Source organism: Ambystoma mexicanum, chromosome 4p (assembly GCF_040938575.1).
Source record: "Ambystoma mexicanum isolate Mex_15411 chromosome 4p, UKY_AmexF1_1, whole genome shotgun sequence".
Lineage (NCBI taxonomy): Eukaryota > Metazoa > Chordata > Amphibia > Caudata > Ambystomatidae > Ambystoma > Ambystoma mexicanum.
This window is the reverse complement of record NC_090927.1, coordinates 1,149,832,016-1,149,850,297: the sequence shown is the minus strand read 5'-3', so window position 1 is coordinate 1,149,850,297 and position 18,282 is coordinate 1,149,832,016. Positions and strand designations below refer to the sequence as shown.

Here is an 18,282-nt window from a genome sequence, read left to right as displayed (position 1 = left end):
AAATACTTGTTTAGCAAGTAGTGAACAAGAAGAGTCTTACCGATGCCGTGATCACAGGTTTCCAAAAAGCGGCAGGCAAAAGCAGTCCGTGAAGGAGGAAACAGGTCTGGTTCACAGGTAAGTAGCTTTCCAAAAAGCGGCAGGCAAAAGCAGTCCGTGAAGGAGGAAACAGGTCTAGTACACGGGTATGTAGTTTTCCAAAACACGGCAGGCAAAAGCAGTCCGTGAAGGAAGAAACAGGTCTGGTACACGGGTAAGTAGTTTTCCAAAAAGCGGCAGGCAAAAGCAGTCCGTGAAGGAGGAAACAGGTCTGGTACACGGGTAAGTAGTTTTCCAAAAAGCGGCAGGCAAAAGCAGTCCGTGAAGGAGGAAACCGATCTGGTACACGGGTAAGTAAAGTAGGATCGAAGACGGAACTTCTAAACACCGGGATGCAACTTTAATCAGAAGCAGCGTCTTGCCCGGTTCTGAGGTTTAAATCGGGAAGGAGAAAGGAGGAACCGGACGAAACCGAGGTTCACGCATCATCGCCTCTCTGCTGACAGCGGGAGGCGGAAGGCTGGGAATCGTAGTCCAACTTGCCGCAGGGCGCTGCAGAGTGAGCCAAAGCCACTATTTTCCAGGGCAGTTGCCAGTGGGCGTAGAATGGATTTGCAATGTGACGCATGCCCTTACGAAGGGCAATAATCCTCCTCCGTGCCTGCCGAGGCGTAACAGCATCCACCCCCAAAGGCGGCACCACCCCCCTACGGGCATGAAAGCGGCGAAGCAGGGCCGGAGCATGAATATTAGATAAAGGCTCCCAAGATCTATCCTCAGGGCCAAAACCTTTCCAGTCAACCAGGTAAAAAGGACGAACCCTCCGAAGTCGGAAATCCAGGATATCGGCCACCTCGAACTCATCATTGCCATCCACCCGCACCGATCATTGCCATCCACCCGCACCGGGGGTGGGAGTATCGGCAATCGCATGTTGGCCGGACAAGGCTTCAGCAAGCCGACATGAAACACTGGGTGCTGTTTCCAGGACGAGGGCAATGAAAGACGCACAGCAACTGGATTCAAAACCTTAGTGACAGGAAAGGGTCCCACGAACTCGGGTAAGAGCATCCGTTTTCCAGGCATTCTCAGGTTGCGTGATGACAGCCAAACCTTCATACCTACACGGTAGTCTGGTGCAGGTGCCCGATGCATGTCAGCGAATTTCTTAGCCTTTGCCTGAGCATGCAGCAGGTGTTGACGAACGACCTCATGAATGGACTTGAGGTCCCGAACACACGCATGAGCCGCTGGATTGTCAATTGGAAGATCAGGATCCAGGGGCAAGGACCGCGGATGGTGTCCGTAAAGTGCAAAAAAGGGAGATACACCAGAAGCGGCATGCAGAGAATTGTTATAAGCGAATTCAGCAGGTGGTAACAACGCCAACCAAGATGACTGGAAACAAAGTGTGAGGCAGCGCAGGTATTGCTCGAGAGTAGCGTTGAGCCGTTCAGTCTGCCCATCTGTTTGTGGATGGAAGGCAGAGCTGAACCTGTCATCAATGCCCAGAGATGCCATCAGAGCCCTCCAGAAACGTGATGTAAACTGCGGTCCGCGATCCGAAACCACAATAGAGGGCAGACCAAAGAAACGAAATACGTTCCTAAGGAACAATGAGGCCAAAGTCGGAGCAGAGGGCAAACCCACACAAGGAACGAAGAGCGCCATTTTTGTGAAATAATCAATTACCACCCAGATGGTATCAAAACCGTCCACCGGTAGCAGGTCCACAATGAAATCCATAGAGACCATGTACCATGGCTTGTGAAGGACCGGGAGTGACTGCAACAAACCCACAGGTTTAGACCGGGAGACCTTACATTGAGCACACACAGAACAGGAGGCCAGATAGCGAACCACGTCCTGTGACATAGACGGCCACCAGGCCCAACGACGAAGCAAGTCCAGAGTCTTCTTTTGGCCTGGATGAGCCGCTATCAAGGAGTCATGGGATAAAGCAAGGGCTTGGAGACGGGCTTTCCCCGGGGGCACAAACAGGCGGCCCTGAATATAAGGAAGTCCTTGTACCACATCAAGGTTTAGGACTACACATTCCTCTTTATGTGTATTCACCCAGTCCGAGATTAAAGAACGGAGCAAAGGTCGTGGAGTACACGCACATACGACCCTAGAAGGCAGCAGAAGAGGGCACTCGGGTTTGCTTTGCTCCGAGTGAGAGGGCAGGCGAGACAAGGCGTCTGCACAAACGTTGAGACGGGCTGCCCTATACGTGATGGTGAAATTGACCTGGGAAAAGAAGAGGTGCCAGCGGGCCTGCCGGCAGTGAGACACTTCATTGATTTGAATGCCAATAGACTCCGATGGTCAGAGAAGACAGTAACCGGGTGACGGGCCCCCAATAGATGATGACGCCATTCGGAGAAAGCGTCCTTGACTGCCAGCAATTCTCTTTCCGTGATAGGATAGTTGCGTTCGTATGGTGTCAGTTTCCTCGAAAAGAACGCAACCGGATGAATCTCACCCGAATCCTGACAGGGTTGCGACAGAATAGCCCCGATGGCCATCCCAGAAGCATCAGCTTCCACAAAAAATGGTAGGAGCAGATCGGGATGTTGCAGCACTGTCGCTGAAGAAAAAGCCGCTTTTAAGGCCTCGAAGGCGGATTGCGCTTCTGGTGTCCATCGGTATGGCTGTTTTGAGCTAGTTAGAGCCGTCAAAGGAGCCGAGATGGTAGAAAATGAAAAGATAAAGCGCCTGTAAAAGTTCGAGAACCCCAGGAATGACTGTAGGGCTTTGGTTGTAGTAGGGACAGGCCATTCCAAAACGGCCTTAACCTTGGACTGGCTCATCCGGATACCCCGGTTGGTAAGGTCATAACCTAGAAACTCAACCTCCGACGAATTGAAGATACACTTCTCGGCTTTGACGATCAGATGGTTCTCTCTCAGCCTTTGTAAGACGAATCTCACATGTTGGGTGTGTTCACTCTTGGATGAGGAGTAAATCAGTATATCGTCTAGATAGACCACAACAAACCGGTCCAGACAATCGTGAAAGACATCTTTCATGAATGCCTGAAAGGTGGCCGGGGCGTTGCACAACCCGAAGGGCATCACTAGGTATTCAAATAACCCATACCGGGTCTTGAAGGCGGTTTTCCACTCGTCCCCTTCTCTTATGCGAACTAGGTTGTAAGCACCCCGCAGATCAAGTTTGGTAAAGATTACAGAGGAACCTAGCTGATCCAAGAGTACAGAGATCAGGGGAAGAGGGTACTGGTTCTTGACTATGATTGCGTTTAGTGCCCTATAATCAATACAAGGGCGAAGGTCACCCTCATTTTTAGGAACAAAAAACAGTGGAGACGCTGCCGGTGACCTCGATGGTCTGATGAACCCTGTAGCCAATGCCTTGTCAATGTACTCTTTTAGCACTTTGTCTTCTGGCAGTGTGAGCGAATAAACCCTGCCAGCAGGTATTTTAGCCCCCGGTACCAGGTCGATGGGACAATCATACGGTCTATGTGGGGGCAACTGATCTGCTCCACCTTTATCGAAGACGTCCCGAAAAGAAGCGTATTCCACAGGGATGCTAGGTTCAATGGCATTGGTAATGGCACCTATCAAGGCCATTGAGGCCACCAGGGCTTGACAGGAAGTACCGGAAATGCTACTAGTCTGAAAACAGCTTTCGTTACAGACAGAGGAAGGAAACTGTACCACCTTCCTGGCCCAGTCAATGTCAGGATTGTGATGTTGTAACCACGGAATGCCCAAAATTACACGAAGCTGGGGGGCCTTAATTAGGTCGAATGTGAGTGTTTCGGTATGTCCATCGTCCGTCTGCATACGGACGAGGGACGTACTTTGAGTAACCAGACCCGAGACCAGACAAGAGCCGTCTATCGCATGTACGACTTCAGGTTGTGGTTTAGAAACCACAGGAACGTTATTGCTCATGGCATAATCATAATCCATATAATTCCCAGTAGCACCGGAATCAATTATAGCCTGAGAAGAGAAAGAACAGTCAGTTGTAGTGGTAAATACCACTGGCAGACTAACAGGTACGGTAACTGCCACACTAGAGTCCAAAGATAATACCCCCGGCATAGGGACTCCTGCTATCGCCGGGTTCTGGCGTTTCCCTCCTTCTTAACGGGTCTTTTTGGACAATCCTTGAGGTGGTGCTCAGACGAACCACAGTACATACATAAATTGTTGGATCAACGGTGTTCACGTTGTGCAGGAGACAACGGACCACGTACTGCCCCTATCTGCATAGGCTCAGAAGAAGCAGAGGAAGGAGGATTAACAGAATCAAAGGGAAGGGGAACTGGAGTCATATTTTTCCGTTCTCCCTTCCTTTCAGATCTTCTAGCGTCTATTTGTAGTACCAAATCAAGTAACTCCCCGAATGTAGTAGGAATCACCGGCACAGTAGCAAGGATGTCTTTTAACTCCTCAGACAATCCTTTGTAGAATACCGCAGATTTATTTTCTTCCGGCCAATCCGTCTCGGCTGCCAACTGATTGAACCTAGTGAGGTATGTAAACAAGGAAGACGTACCCTGACGTAAATTTAAGAATTCTAGATCCGTGGCTTGTGACTTGTACCGGGTATCGAATACCCTATTCATGGCTGTAATAAGAGCGTCACAGTCATACAAAACATAGCTATTGGATTCAAGCAAGGGATTAGCCCAAGCTGCCGCCGTCCCTCCGAGGTGCGAAAGGATAAAGGCCGCCTTTGTGGTGGGATTGGGAAAGGCCGAAGGGCGACAAAGAAAATGCAATTTGCATTGGTTGATAAATGTCCGGTACTGCTTTGGGTCACCCGTAAAGCGTTCCGGAGGAGCCAATGGGAATTGGGTGGCCATCAGAACGGGGCCCGAGGTAAACCCAGAGGCGGAGGCTGAATGGGCTCCAGAACCTGAGGCAGTAGCACCGGACGGATCAATTCCCAGTGTCTGGGGTGCAGGAAAGGGCCTCATGTTGTCAATCCTCTGGTGTAAGGCATCATGTGCGGCAGTCATGTCTGCCCGTAGTTCGGATACCAAATGAACTAGAGTGGTCAACGGATCCGCTTCTTCCATCGCTTCTGATTTTGTTACTCACCGGACGGGAAGTAAACCAATCGGTGGCCGGAAGACACAGGACTGCACTATTGATTGAAGAGCTAGGTCGGGGCCTCCAACCTAGCCTCCTCTCTGTGAGGGCACGAGACCTTTTTAACGATATGACCCTCTGTTGGGTAGGACCAGGCAGATGGACTGATCGCTCAAAAGGGCGGGGAGGACACGCCGCCACGAACCCAGCTGTAAAGGAAAAACAAGAGGTGAGCAATTGAAACTTTAAGAAGAATCCCTTTCCCTTGATACTTCTTTCTAGTAGTACCTGAGCTATGCCCTCCCCTTGTTTTAAGGCAACCGGAACCACCTATAAGTAAGAAAGGAGAATGTAACCTATACTAACGATAGTGGTCGATTAGCTACGAGGTATGGAATCATAAAAATAGAAAACCCTTACCACTGCTGTGCTGTTGAGTCTGAGTTGTCCCAAAGAGTTTAAAAACGGAGGTGCAAAATAACAAATGGGTAGGTTAGTTAGGGAACTGAACCCGGGCGGAACGAGGGCCGCGCTAGAGTCGAGTGGGTGCACTATCTGCAAGGCGTCCCTGTGCACTACTGAAGAATGTCCAACGGAAGTCTGATTGTGGAGATGATGGTAACAGCAACAATAAGAGGCACAATTGAATTGGAGTATTGCAGGTGATGGGGTTCAGCGGCAAGGTACGATGAGTACAAGAAATACTTGTTTAGCAAGTAGTGAACAAGAAGAGTCTTACCGATGCCGTGATCACAGGTTTCCAAAAAGCGGCAGGCAAAAGCAGTCCGTGCAGGAGGAAACAGGTCTGGTACACGGGTATGTAGTTTTCCAAAACGCAGCAGGCAAAAGCAGTCCGTGAAGGAGGAAACAGGTCTGGTACACGGGTAAGTAGTTTTCCAAAAAGCGGCAGGCAAAAGCAGTCCGTGAAGGAGGAAACCGGTCTGGTACACGGGTAAGTAAAGTAGGATCGAAGACGGAACTTCTAAACACCGGGATGCACCTTTAATCAGAAGCAGCGTCTTGCCCGGTTCTGAGGTTTAAATCGGGAAGGAGAAAGGCAGAACCGGACGAAACCGAGGTTCACGCATCATCGCCTCTCTGCTGACAGCGGGAGGCGGAAGGCTGGGAATCGTAGTCCAACTTGCCGCAGGGCGCTGCAGAGTGAGCCGAAGCCACTATTTTCCAGGGCAGTTGCCAGTGGGCGTAGAATGGATTTGCAATGTGACGCATGCCCTTACGAAGGGCAATAATCCTCCTCCATGCCTGCCGAGGCGTAACACTACCGCCACCTCCAAACTACTACTCAACCTCACCTTCTCAATCACCTTCCTTTCAATCTGTCCCTGCTCTCATACTATCACTCACACACTTTGTGAACTGTGAGAAACCTGAAGGTGTCTCACCCACTGGTCCCCGGGGGATCTGTCATCCAGGTGGCCAGGACACGGCCATCGCTTTTGGATCCAGTTCCTGGGGGTGGATCAGTGTGGGAGTATCACCTGGGTGAGGGGTCTTTGGGGAGTGGGACACAGGATGGTGAAACGCAATATCCCCTTCCCTGTAACACCTTTACCCCGTCCTACCAGGTAGGATACTTAGGAACTCAACCCCCCCTTCACAACACAAACACATTCTCATGGACCGCTCGCTCTGAGAGAAAAGTAGCACCCAAGCCTTATACCTAACATGTCGTAATACAATGGTCAGGCAGGGTCAGGCAATTAGTGACCATCACGCAAACATGACTTCCATTACACTTCCCCACACGGATAAAAGGCAGAGCATGTGAACACACTCGGAGAGTGGCAAAGCACACAAGGAAACGGCAGTTCCAAGATGGCAATTTAACACTAGGAGAAAGACGGTGAAACAGTAGGGGATCACGAGGAGGGAAGTTGCCTTGACCGTTTTGACAAGGAACCGTTACTTTCACGAAACCTTGACAATAGAAACAATCCTGCATTGTATGTCGGAGGAACCCGGTTCCCTCCTGCGTCGATAATGAAGGCGGGGAGAATCGCCTGCTGCCGTGGTACTGTCCTTGGCTCCCACAACAAAGCAGCGCCAGTGAAATCAACACAGCCGGTGAGGCCGATACCAGACCGGTCTGTGTTGAAGCCAATGTTGAGCGCTGAAACGAACAGTGTATGAAACACATGTGGTAGCCAGCGCGAGTAAAACTGAAGAACAGACGAGTGATTGAACTTTGAAACCAAGATACGATACCTTTGACAGAGTAGTCCGGCACCACGTGCGTGCTCATTCGAAGGCCTCTGTAAGTAAGGTTTTCAACTGAGAGGTGGCAAAAGTGAAAGAGTGGCAAATGATTAAGAATCTAAGTGGTCCTGCAACGGGTCAAGCTAAATCCTGTGCACAATCAAAAGTCTTTGGTGTTGATACAGAAAAGAAAGTTGATGACAAAGTAGATAAAGTTGGTCCGAGCTCGAACGAGGGAAATCAGTTGAAAGCTTTAGGTTAAAGCAAGTTTGTGTTCAAATAGGACTCCAATGCCATTGCCGTCGCACTCAATGCCCAGAAGGCATTTGAAATGGTTTTGTGGAAATATATGTGGCTGGTTCTTGAGACCATGGGTATCGGTCCCGATATGGTTGGATACATTAAATTGTTGTACACCGACCCGGTAGCCAGGGTGCGGGTCAATTCTTTGACCTCTGTGATGTTTACACTCTTTAGAGGTACCCGCCAAGGCTGCCCATTTTCTCTGATACTCTTTGCACTTGTTATAGAGCCCATGGCAGAACAAGTTAGAGCTCGACACACTCACAGAGTGGTTCGGTTAACAGGTACCCCCGAAATAATATCCATGTATGCCGATGATGTATTATTATATATTCGGGATCCCACCACCCACCTTGACCCCATCCTTCGAGATATCCTGCGCATTGACACCTGCTCAGGATTTACAATCAACTATTCCAAATCTGAAATTTTCCCACTTACCTCCAATACACCACAGCCTGCCTCTGAATATCCATTCCGCTGGTCCCCCTGCGGTATTCGATACTTAGATGTCCAGATGTCCCTCTCTAGGTCCGCTCTGCTGGCGGATAACTATTTGGCTGTTGCACGACTTGCACTCTCACTCGCCGGGAAGCTCTCCCTTATCAAAATGATCCTGGTCCCTAAATTGCTGTATGTTTTCTGCAACGTACCCATCTGGCCTGGGAAACATTATTTTAGAGCCTACACAAAACGTGTGCACAGTTCCTGTGGCATTCAGGCGCAGTCCACAAGAAATGGCTTGACATTGTGCTCCCATACGAGCGAGGAGGGATAACAACGCTTGATCTGAGGCTTTATTGGGTAGCTGCGCAAGCCCAATATGCTACATACTGGTACCTGAGACCTTTAACCAGCCCGCATGTTAAGCTGGAAACATTGGCTGCAGATGGGACTAACATCATGACCCTGGTATTCCAGCAAGACTTCTCGCCTGACTCCCCATTTGACCCAGTTGCGGCCACCTTACTTGCCTGGGTCCACCTCCTCAACACAACAGCCGACACATGTCCCTATTATAAATGGCTTCCCGCTTGGAGATTTCCCGGGCTGCAACTCGCACACGATGCAGCACTCGCCCGCCACTGGTCGGCTCTGGGATCCCAGGCAATAACGGACTTCTTCCCTGACGGGAGGTTTATTGATCATCAGTCATGGAGGCAGGGCCACACGGGTTCTGCGCTTGAAATGTTACAGTATTACAGCCTCTGTGCTTCTTTCTGTGCTATGTGGCCCACCTTCCCTGACAAGCCTCCCGATTCCCCTGAAATTGCCTTCATAGCCAACTCGAGCGGCACTCACAGCATTGGTTCCTCCCTATACAAATTGTTTTTGGCTTGGATCCCCCCTGGCCCTCCCGCGCACACTCTGAGTGGGCGGATGAGCTGGGCCTAGAGATCCCTGACCACCCATGGAAGAAGATGTGTTCCCATACCAAAAGAGTATCCCTCAATTTCCGCTACTGCCTCATTCAGTTTAAACTGCTCAACAGATTGTACTATACTCCTCGCAGACTCTCCAAATTTGCCGGCACTGACACACACGCATGTGCTCGCTGTAAAGAGGAAGGTGGAGACCACCTATACATGTTCTGGTTATGTCATAAACTGGTGGACTTTTGGGAGGGGATCCTTGGGCCCTCGATGACCTCACAGGTGTGGTGATCGACCCAAACCAGTTGGGCGTCTTGTTTGGAGTGTGGGAATCCGATGACACCAGACAAGCTACATTTCTTGACATGGGATGCATGGTGGCCAAGAAATGTGTGCTACAGTGCTGGAAAAGGCCCTCTCGCCCGACCTTATAGAAATGGCTCAGTGCACTTAACTGGTCTCATACCTGTGAGGAAGAATACCTGACAATGCTCCCATTACACTCCCGCCCCAAGAATGTGTGGTCAGCCTTTAATAGTTATCTTATTAATCAATCTGAAAGTGTGTCCGGTGGTAACTCTCCCATGGTCTCATAGTTGCATTCTTGCATGATGTGCACTGGGCAGCTCCTGGTTTCTCCTTAATTGATACATTACCTGTTCTCCATGTGTGCTGTATGTTGTTAATGCATTTACTATACAATGTGCTCTGACATGTGTGGTTGCTGCAAACTTCTGCCTATAAATTAAAAAAAATTAAAAAGTTTGTGGTCAAATGAATTTAATTGGTCCGAGCCCGGCAGAGGGAGACTGATTGAACATTGTGTTGAAACGGATCTGAGCCCGGCTGAGGGGGTTTCCAGTGTGAACCGTGAATCACCCAAGAAATTGGATACATGGAAATCCTAAAAGCATTTTGTGAAAAGGGGATCTGAGCCTGGCTGAGGGGGATCTGAGGTGAATAGTGAATCACCTGAGAAAATGAGTATGTGTGAAATCCGAAGAGGAAATGAACTTCTTGTTTGCTTGTTGCATCAGGTCCTCTGAAAAAAGAGACTTTGAAAGCAAAATGTTTTGGGCACAGAAGACCCTGAGGCTAATGTTTGAACTGCACCCTCGGGGTGGAGATGCCAGAGACTGCCAAGCTCGAGTGTGCCGCCTTGTCCTGTGCTGAAAACGTGGGGAAGGGAGGCCAACGGCCTGAATATCCTGGCATATCATTTCTTGAACACTTCTTTCTTTTACATAACATTGTTTACCACACTATTTGTATTTAGAGGGAAGGATTGGCAATAGGTTTTTTATTATAGGCCCTTTTATTTTGACAAGACACCACTAGGATTGCTTTATTATTATTTGATGGTCGTAACTAGCTCCCATCTTTAGATGTAGGATTAGAGAGGTGTTTTTCAAACCCTTTTTGAAGTTCAATAAACACCCTTGAACTGTGGTCACTTGTGTCCGTCTTATTGCTGATACCATGCCTTCCTTGCAGCACTCTCACAACACAGTACTTTCACCAGCCAATACCTCACCTTTTTTGTAAACTGCCTGCACACTCCTTTCCACTGTCCTTCCTCCTGCTGGTCTGCCACCTCCTCTGACCTAACCTGGACAACCCACGCCTTCCCGTTTCCTATTGCCTCTAGTATCCGCTCCTTCCTTCCTCCATTGCTTCGCCCATTCTTGTTCCCTGGGACAATCTCTCACTGCTTTCCCCACATAGGGGGGGTTAAACAGACTGTAATGTAAATATGAGGGGGTCCCCATCCCTTCTTCTTGCGCATGTCCATGCTGAGTCATTAATGGCGGCCCTCTACAATCAGAGTTACAGTTCATGAGCATCCCAGTCCTTATTGTGACAGTCTTTGTTAAAGAACAGCTCTGTGGTTCCATAAACAGTGAAATTGATATACATGGCTGATAGTCTGTTTCACAATGTCCCTCTGCAGCTCTGGTATAGGTTGGCATGGTAGACGTGGGGAGTGAATGGCAGTCTAATGCATACACGCTGGCCCCTTCTTTCATATTGCGCAGCGGTTGTACATTGTTAAGCTGCCGGGTAGCCATATGAACAGACACTAAGCTTCTCTTGTGTGGCTCTGGTGATCTGCCATTTCCCTGGTCCTGGAAATGGAGGTATGGGGTCATCCAGATTGGTACCATAGTCAATTACACAGGCACATTGGGAAGGGACAGGGACTGGGGCCCTCTCAACTGCCATGTTTCTCTGCTGGGGTAGGACTTGTTCTAGTTTTCACACTGGCACGCCTCCCACCCCAGGCTGAGAGAGGTGTCCCCATCCTTTCTTGACTGGGTGAGGCTACTGACCCTGTCACATTACTTGGGGCCTGATTACCAAAGTGTTTTCCAATGGTCAATGTCCCATTAAAAAAATGCTTTTGTAAATCAGGCCTTTAGTGTTTATTTGTGTATGCATATAAAATCGGCATATTACTTTGTACCCCACCTTGGAGTGTTTTCTTCTAATCTGCCTAATTAATGTTTTTGCCCTGGTTTTGTAAAGTTGCCAGTTATAGATCAGCAACTTAATTGTTTGGTATACAAAATATGTATTGTAGTTGACTGACAACATTTTTTTCATTTTCTTAGAATGTGGAAAATGGAAGCCAAAGTTACATCTGCTTTGAAAGTTTTTCCTCATCCTTCTTTTGTCTACACGGCAAAGTATCACCCAGTGGCCGACTACTTGGTAGTAACAGGGTGTTATGACTCTGTGGTCCGGGTTTGGAACGTGATGGCTAAGGAAATTCACGGACAGTTGCTGCAAGAACTAGATGGCCACAAAAGTTTCATTAACACACTTTGCTTCGATGATGAAGGTATTTTCAATAAATGCAACTGTTTCACATTGCTAAGTTTGGATAAATAGTTCTGCATTCTCTTCTCATTGTGTGTATGTTCTCATTTGAAAATGTTGTTGGCATTTCTTTTGAAATGTAATTGGTTGCAATGTTACTATTGCTTTGTGTGGTCTTGTTATGATAAGGTGTACCATTTGAGAATACCTAATTACATAGATACTGTCCTGGAGGGGTTATGTGATTTTTATGAATTCTTACTAACCTCGCACATTGCAGCAAAGCTATTTTCCTTTCCTGCCCGTTCACACTCTTTCAGATCCATCAGAACACTTGGAGACCATCCCAGGAGCATGACATTCAATACCATAATAACCATTTTTGAAACTGAAATAATGTACAAAATGTATTAGTACAGAATCTAAGAAACCAAACATGAAACAATGTAAAAAATGACATTTAGTATTAATCTGCCAACATCTCAACAAATGTTTACATTATCACGTCTGTATATCCTCCAACTGTAGCACTGTATTTGTGTAAGACTGAACAGTTCTGTGAAAGGGTGAAGTATGGCGTCAGTATTCTGCTTTGTGGCATTGCAGTGAGCATCATGGTTTGGGTACCGAAGGTGCTGAGCATGCCGGATGATAAAAAGGTTAAGTTAAAGCGAGAAGAGGGGTCTGAAAAGGGGGCTGAAGATAGTAGGTCTGCGTTAGTGGCTGAAGGATGGAAAGAAAAGGAAAGGGGATTATTTTGTGGTGGTTGGCGTTTGAAGGAAACAGGATGTGAAAGAAGAGGAATGGGGAGGAGTGTGGAAGGAGGGCTCTGTTTGTCATGGCCAGCCTCAAATAGGCAATCATTCCAATTGGTAAAAAGGGAAAAGTGAGAGGCATGGCCAGCAGCTGTCATCAGCCTGTGAAGATAGCAGAGCCCTGAGCTCTGGTACAAAGACAATGCCTCTGTTAAATTAAAAAAAACCCAGCATGCCGAAATTGGGAACCATATCCCTCTGTGCAATCTGGCATTAGGAGATGTGGGTGGGGGCCTAAAACCCCACAGGATGAAGAACTGCTGCAGTGGAGCCTGCTTCATCCCCTCCAAAATGGCTACCGCCACAGGGAAGTGAAGAAGGAGCAGTTGCGACCTATGAGATACCCGACCCCTCCGACATGAGGCGCTGGCAGCAGCCTACCGGGGTTGGGGAGATGTGGGGGCTGGTGGCGCTGCAGGCAAAGGATGATAAACAGCAGGTTAGGAGAGGCTGATGCCAATAGTGACTTCTCGGTGCATGCAGGCGGCCCAGCGGATACGGTGGGGCAGTGCCAGACCGGGGACACCTGCAGAAGGATTTCCCCGGCTGCTGTGGGTTTGTCAGTGAATCTGCAGGGCCCCCCCCCCAGACAACCCTGCAGAGGACCCTGAAAACGAAGTAGGCCGGCACTCTGCACTTCCCGGGGTAACAGAGCAGACTACGAAGCCAGGGCTCTACCTGTCATGCTATCTTTGGCCGCAAGGCTCTAGATGTGCTGGGAAGAAATTGCAGCGGGGAGGTTTGTATTAACAGAGCTGCAGTTTTCATCATGATCAGTGGAAAATAATAGTAACCTAGGACACTGCAACAAGGTCGGGAAAAGCATGCAGCACAGATGGAATAACCCTGTCTGCAACAGCTGCATGGGTTAGAAATGGGGAGAGTCCTCACTAAGGAGACCACACCAAACAAGAACAACAGTGAGGGGAAAGAAGTACAAGGGAGTTTTGGAGTTTTGGCAATACAATCACTGGAACTTTCAAGTCATCACATAGGGAGAGCCGTGAACCTGGGGAGGTCCATTCAACCAGATTTATACATAAATAGGTCCAAGAAAGAGATCAGTCTGTAAAGAACCTGGATGTATTTATTAGAGGACCATGCAAGGAGACCTGCTGAACTGTTGGGCCGGACCGGATGAAGAGCCTAAGAGCTACCACAAAAAGGCTGGCAAACAAATCTAAATGGCTCCTACAAAAGGGGATTTTGAACTGTACATGCAGTCCCTGCAGGACAAGATAACAGACTCACTCCAGCTCCAATTCAAGGAATTATCGGAAGACCTTGCAAGCAAGTTGGTGGACTTAAACACCAATGTGGATGCATTTGGGGAAGAGTATCCTAAACTGAGACATTTTTATTTATTTATATACAGGAAGAACAATGTTTTATTGATCACAAAGGAACTCGCAGTAGATAAGAAATCAGATTTTGCAGTGATATTCTTGCAATGGGGTGAGATTGAGGGACATTCTGACCTGGTTGTGGAGGGGAGTAAATTGAACAGTCACCGGGAACATTGCATACATGGACATACATAGATTTAGGACAAGAAGAATGTGACTTTTTATAAGAGGAGATAGGCAGTATGGCCAGCTGTGCTTGGAATGTGACCATGATGGGCGAAATGCTGGAAGGGAGGGAGAGGAACTGAGGCACAGAGGCATGTAAGAGGTGAGGAAAAATGTTAGGTAGCAAGCAGATAAGAGGTAGGTTAAGAGGGTAATTAGAAGGTGAGGAGGTAAGCTTTTAGTTTTTTTTTTAACAAATCCATGTGGACTGTTTCTCTTGGATGTCTTGGGGAAGAGAATTCCATGCAAGTGGAGCAAGAATATAGAAAGATGGTGCTGTTGAGCAGCCACGTGTTGTAGCAAGAGAAACGTGTAGCTCCGCCGAGTTGAAGGAATCCTGACCCACATTGCATCAAATCAACTTCTCTTTGGGATAATTGAACTATTGTCACTGCCGGCAGCAATCCACTGCTTTCCCGACGAAAATCGATGTGGTGTACCGACTTAATCCTTATTACAACCCTGTGGTTGCTGGCGCTGAAGTGTCCTGGGCACCATCTTGGACCCAGTGAAGCTTGAGAACCAGGGCCCTAGGAGCAGTGTTATAGACCCAGGCGATCCCAACGGTGAGGCGGACGACCTAGGGCCTGTTTGGAGCATATGAGGTGGTGGAAAACGGGTGCACCGCTACAGCTAATTCATTCCTGGTGCACGAGACGGAGGTAATCAGGGTGGTGCACTCCGAGTGCAGAGATTGTTACCAGGATATAAAGGAAGTAGGCGCACAATAACACTGTTGTGAGACTGGACTTGTGGAGGAGGGCACAGAGGAACTGTTCCAGGTAACAATACAGACCCAGAGGCAATCTAGGGAGGACAGGCCACCACCTTCTCCCCCTACCCCTTCTCTTCCTCAAGTGATTAGCCATGACAAAAGACAAAGTAAAAAAGAGCCTCCATCTAAGTAAGTTGGGCCAATATACATCCGGGACACAAGTAGCCACGCACTCCTTGGCAAAAGCAGGGGCAAATGAGGGGGACACCTCGCAGGACTGGGTATCTCCCTGAAAGACATTATGGCAGCCATCCTGAATCCCGTACCTCAGTAGAGGGGAAGATAGACGGGCTATCAGAAGTTTCCTACCTTCGGCAGAACCTACACAAACTCAATGAGAGTGGGAGAAATGGAACAGTGTGTAACGGACATGGAAGATGCATTTAAAAAGATGGAAAAACAACTTGCATTAGTGGTACCTAAAGTTGGAGTCCTGGAGAAATGCGTTGAAGATTGCAAAGGAACCATATCCGAATACTGAGACTTCTGGAAAAAACAGAAGGCCCAAGCATGGAACATTTTTTGGAACAATGGTTCACAGATCTTATGGCACTCAAGAAACTATCCAATTTCTTTTGTGTGGAGAGGGCACACCAAGTCCTACTGATAGAACGATGCTGGGAGCATCTGCCTGTACAGTAATCGCAACACTCCTAAACTATAGGGACAGAGACACTCTTCTCCAGATGGCAAGAGCAACGTGCTCCATTACTCAACGGTTTGAGAATTAGTTTTTTTTCCAGACTAGGCATGGGAAGTCCAACGGGCTCGGCAGTCTTTCAATACTATAAAGAAAGAATTGGCAGCAACTGGAGTAAAATATGCCCTCTTCTTTCCCTCTCAATTTAAAATGTACTACACATTAAAAGCCCTCCTTTTTTATTCCCCAGAGGAAGCCAGGGAGTGATACAAGATCACATTCGGACATGGGCCAGATCCGGAGACACAGAGAAGATCGCCAAACCACATGCCCTCCTCCAATCCATTGTTATCTCAGGGTGATTTCATGCAGATAATCTGGGCAATCCAACAGACCTTGGCGCTGAGGGATGACAGAAGAGGATCAATACTAGCTTCAACCAGTCCTGACAGTCAATTCACCTTGGAACTTTGATGGTTCATAGAGAACATCGACCCAGGCGGAGGAGACCATTTGGGCAGGTACTCTGGGACAGACTGCTCAATAGCAATATTCACCCCATCCATGGTTTAGACTGTTCAGTCACACAAAGTTGGTGTGCCTAATGGGCGACAGTTGCTTCGAGTTGCGATGAAGTTCAGGGATGGATGGGGTTGGGAGTTACTGTAGTTTAAGCGTATTGCTTGGTTACCCTACTCTGCGACGAAAGGAAACAGTGTGTCTCTATAAGGACAGGATTTAGTGCACAATAAAGGGGAAAATTGATAAACTTAGGGAAATTGTTTATATGACTACACCGGTTGATTGGAAATTGCACAAAACACAAAAAGTACGCTTTTGACATGAAATGTTAATGGCCAATATGTAAGTTTTAAACGCAGATTAGTGCGCCAATATTTTAATAGATATTGCCCGGATTTTGCGCTCCTTACAGAAACCCACTTAGCAGGAAACGATTGCTGTATCTTTGCACACTCAAATTATATAAAAGGGCTATCCATGCAGGGTTCTCTAGGGGCTCTCGGGGCACACTAATTCTAATCCACAAAAGAATGCTGTTTCTGCTAAAAAGAGGTCTGGTCGGATCCCTGAGGGAGGTTTGTCATGATTAGAGGGGACCTTGGGGGGGGGGGGGGGTGGCATGTGGAGCATAGTGGCTGTTTATGCACCTCCGCTTACACTAGAACTCCTTACTGATCTTCAAGCAATGATTGTAATGACCCAGGCTGACAGATGGGTGATGGGTTGATTTCAACGATATAATGGATACTAGCTGGGATAGATATCAGTTTGGTAATAGGAACCCCGACACACCCGCTAAGCTCTCCATATTTGCCTCAGCAATGGGCTGGCTTGACACATGGCGGGAATCTACATATGGGAGAGAAGGCTTTCTCCTTTTTGTCCGGGCTACACTCTTCCATGTCGAGATTGGATTACTTTTTTTCCCCACAAAACGAAGGACACAGACTTCTTGTGCCCAGATTCCTCGCACGGGGTATCTCTGACCATTCACCATTAATTATTGAACTAAAGAGTGGACAGGTGGCAAGCCCACCCACATTGAGGTGAAATGTGTATTATCTGGGTTTCCAGGAGGGGATACAAGACTCAGCTGCAGAGTATTTTACAATAACCAGGACTCTTTGAATAGCGCAGTAACACTTTGGTAAGGGTTTAAGACAGTCCTCAGGGGTGAGGTGATCTCTCGAGTATCGACACGGTGAAAAGAATATAGGGCCGAGGTTTTACGGTCAGAGGAAGTTGTGATGAGAGCTGAAGAGACTTTCCTGACCTCTGGGACGACAGATTCCCAGTTTGCGCTACAATCGGCGCAGACTGCCCTCAAGGGTGAGGCAAAGTCAGATTTACAAAACCGGAGATAAGGTGGGAAAGATGTTGGCATGGATGGCGAGTAATAATAAAAGCAAAACCCTGGAACGAGAAGTGGAAGACAGGTCGGGGGCAAACTGCTGTAACTGTCGAGACAGACATTGCACAAGTGTTTGCCAAATATTATTCATCCTTTTATGATATTCCAACGGGATGCCTGGACATTGACTGGTGGGGATCTTACCAGGAGTTCTCTCCCACAATAATGGCGCAACAGCGGATCTCCCTAGATGCAGAGATCTCAGAAGAAGAGATTGAAAGAGCAGTTTCCCAACTCCAATCACAGAAATCCCCGGGTCCCAATAGCTTCAAAATCAAAATATGGAAAAAGCTTAGAGATACAGTGGTAGGCGCTCTCTGCTGGATGTTCGAGCGATGTAGAGTGGATGGCATATTGACAGAGAACCTGCAGAAGGCATGCATTTTAGTCATCTCGAAACCAGATGAACCACCGAAAAATGCGCCTCATACAGGCCTATTTCATTGATTAACAGTGAAGTCAAGCTATTAGCCAAAGTCCTCGCCATTCAACTACTGAAGGTGATCAATCACCTGATACACCCGTACCAATGTGGCTTCATGCAATCGAATTCTACTTGCATGTACTTACGCAGGGTACATGTTGGTGTTGAACTTTCCCCCACGATCATGAACCCATTAGCCCCATTATTGGTAGATTTCGAAAAAGCGTTCAATTCCATTTTTTTGGCAATCTTTATGGAGTACAATTGAACATACGGGGTTCGCTGAGGGATCTCTACGGT

The 18,282-nt window shown here is 47.9% G+C and overlaps 1 protein-coding gene across 1 annotated transcript in view; it reads left to right on the top strand.

Annotated features, from left to right (window-relative positions):
- AHI1 (Abelson helper integration site 1) overlaps positions 1-18,282 on the top strand; it is a 2,019,384-nt gene that overhangs the window by 875,580 nt on the left and 1,125,522 nt on the right. Inside the window, exon 13 of the mRNA XM_069606745.1 lies at positions 11,617-11,846. Coding sequence (XP_069462846.1) covers positions 11,617-11,846 — 230 coding nt within the window. The remainder of the gene's footprint in view (positions 1-11,616; positions 11,847-18,282) is intronic.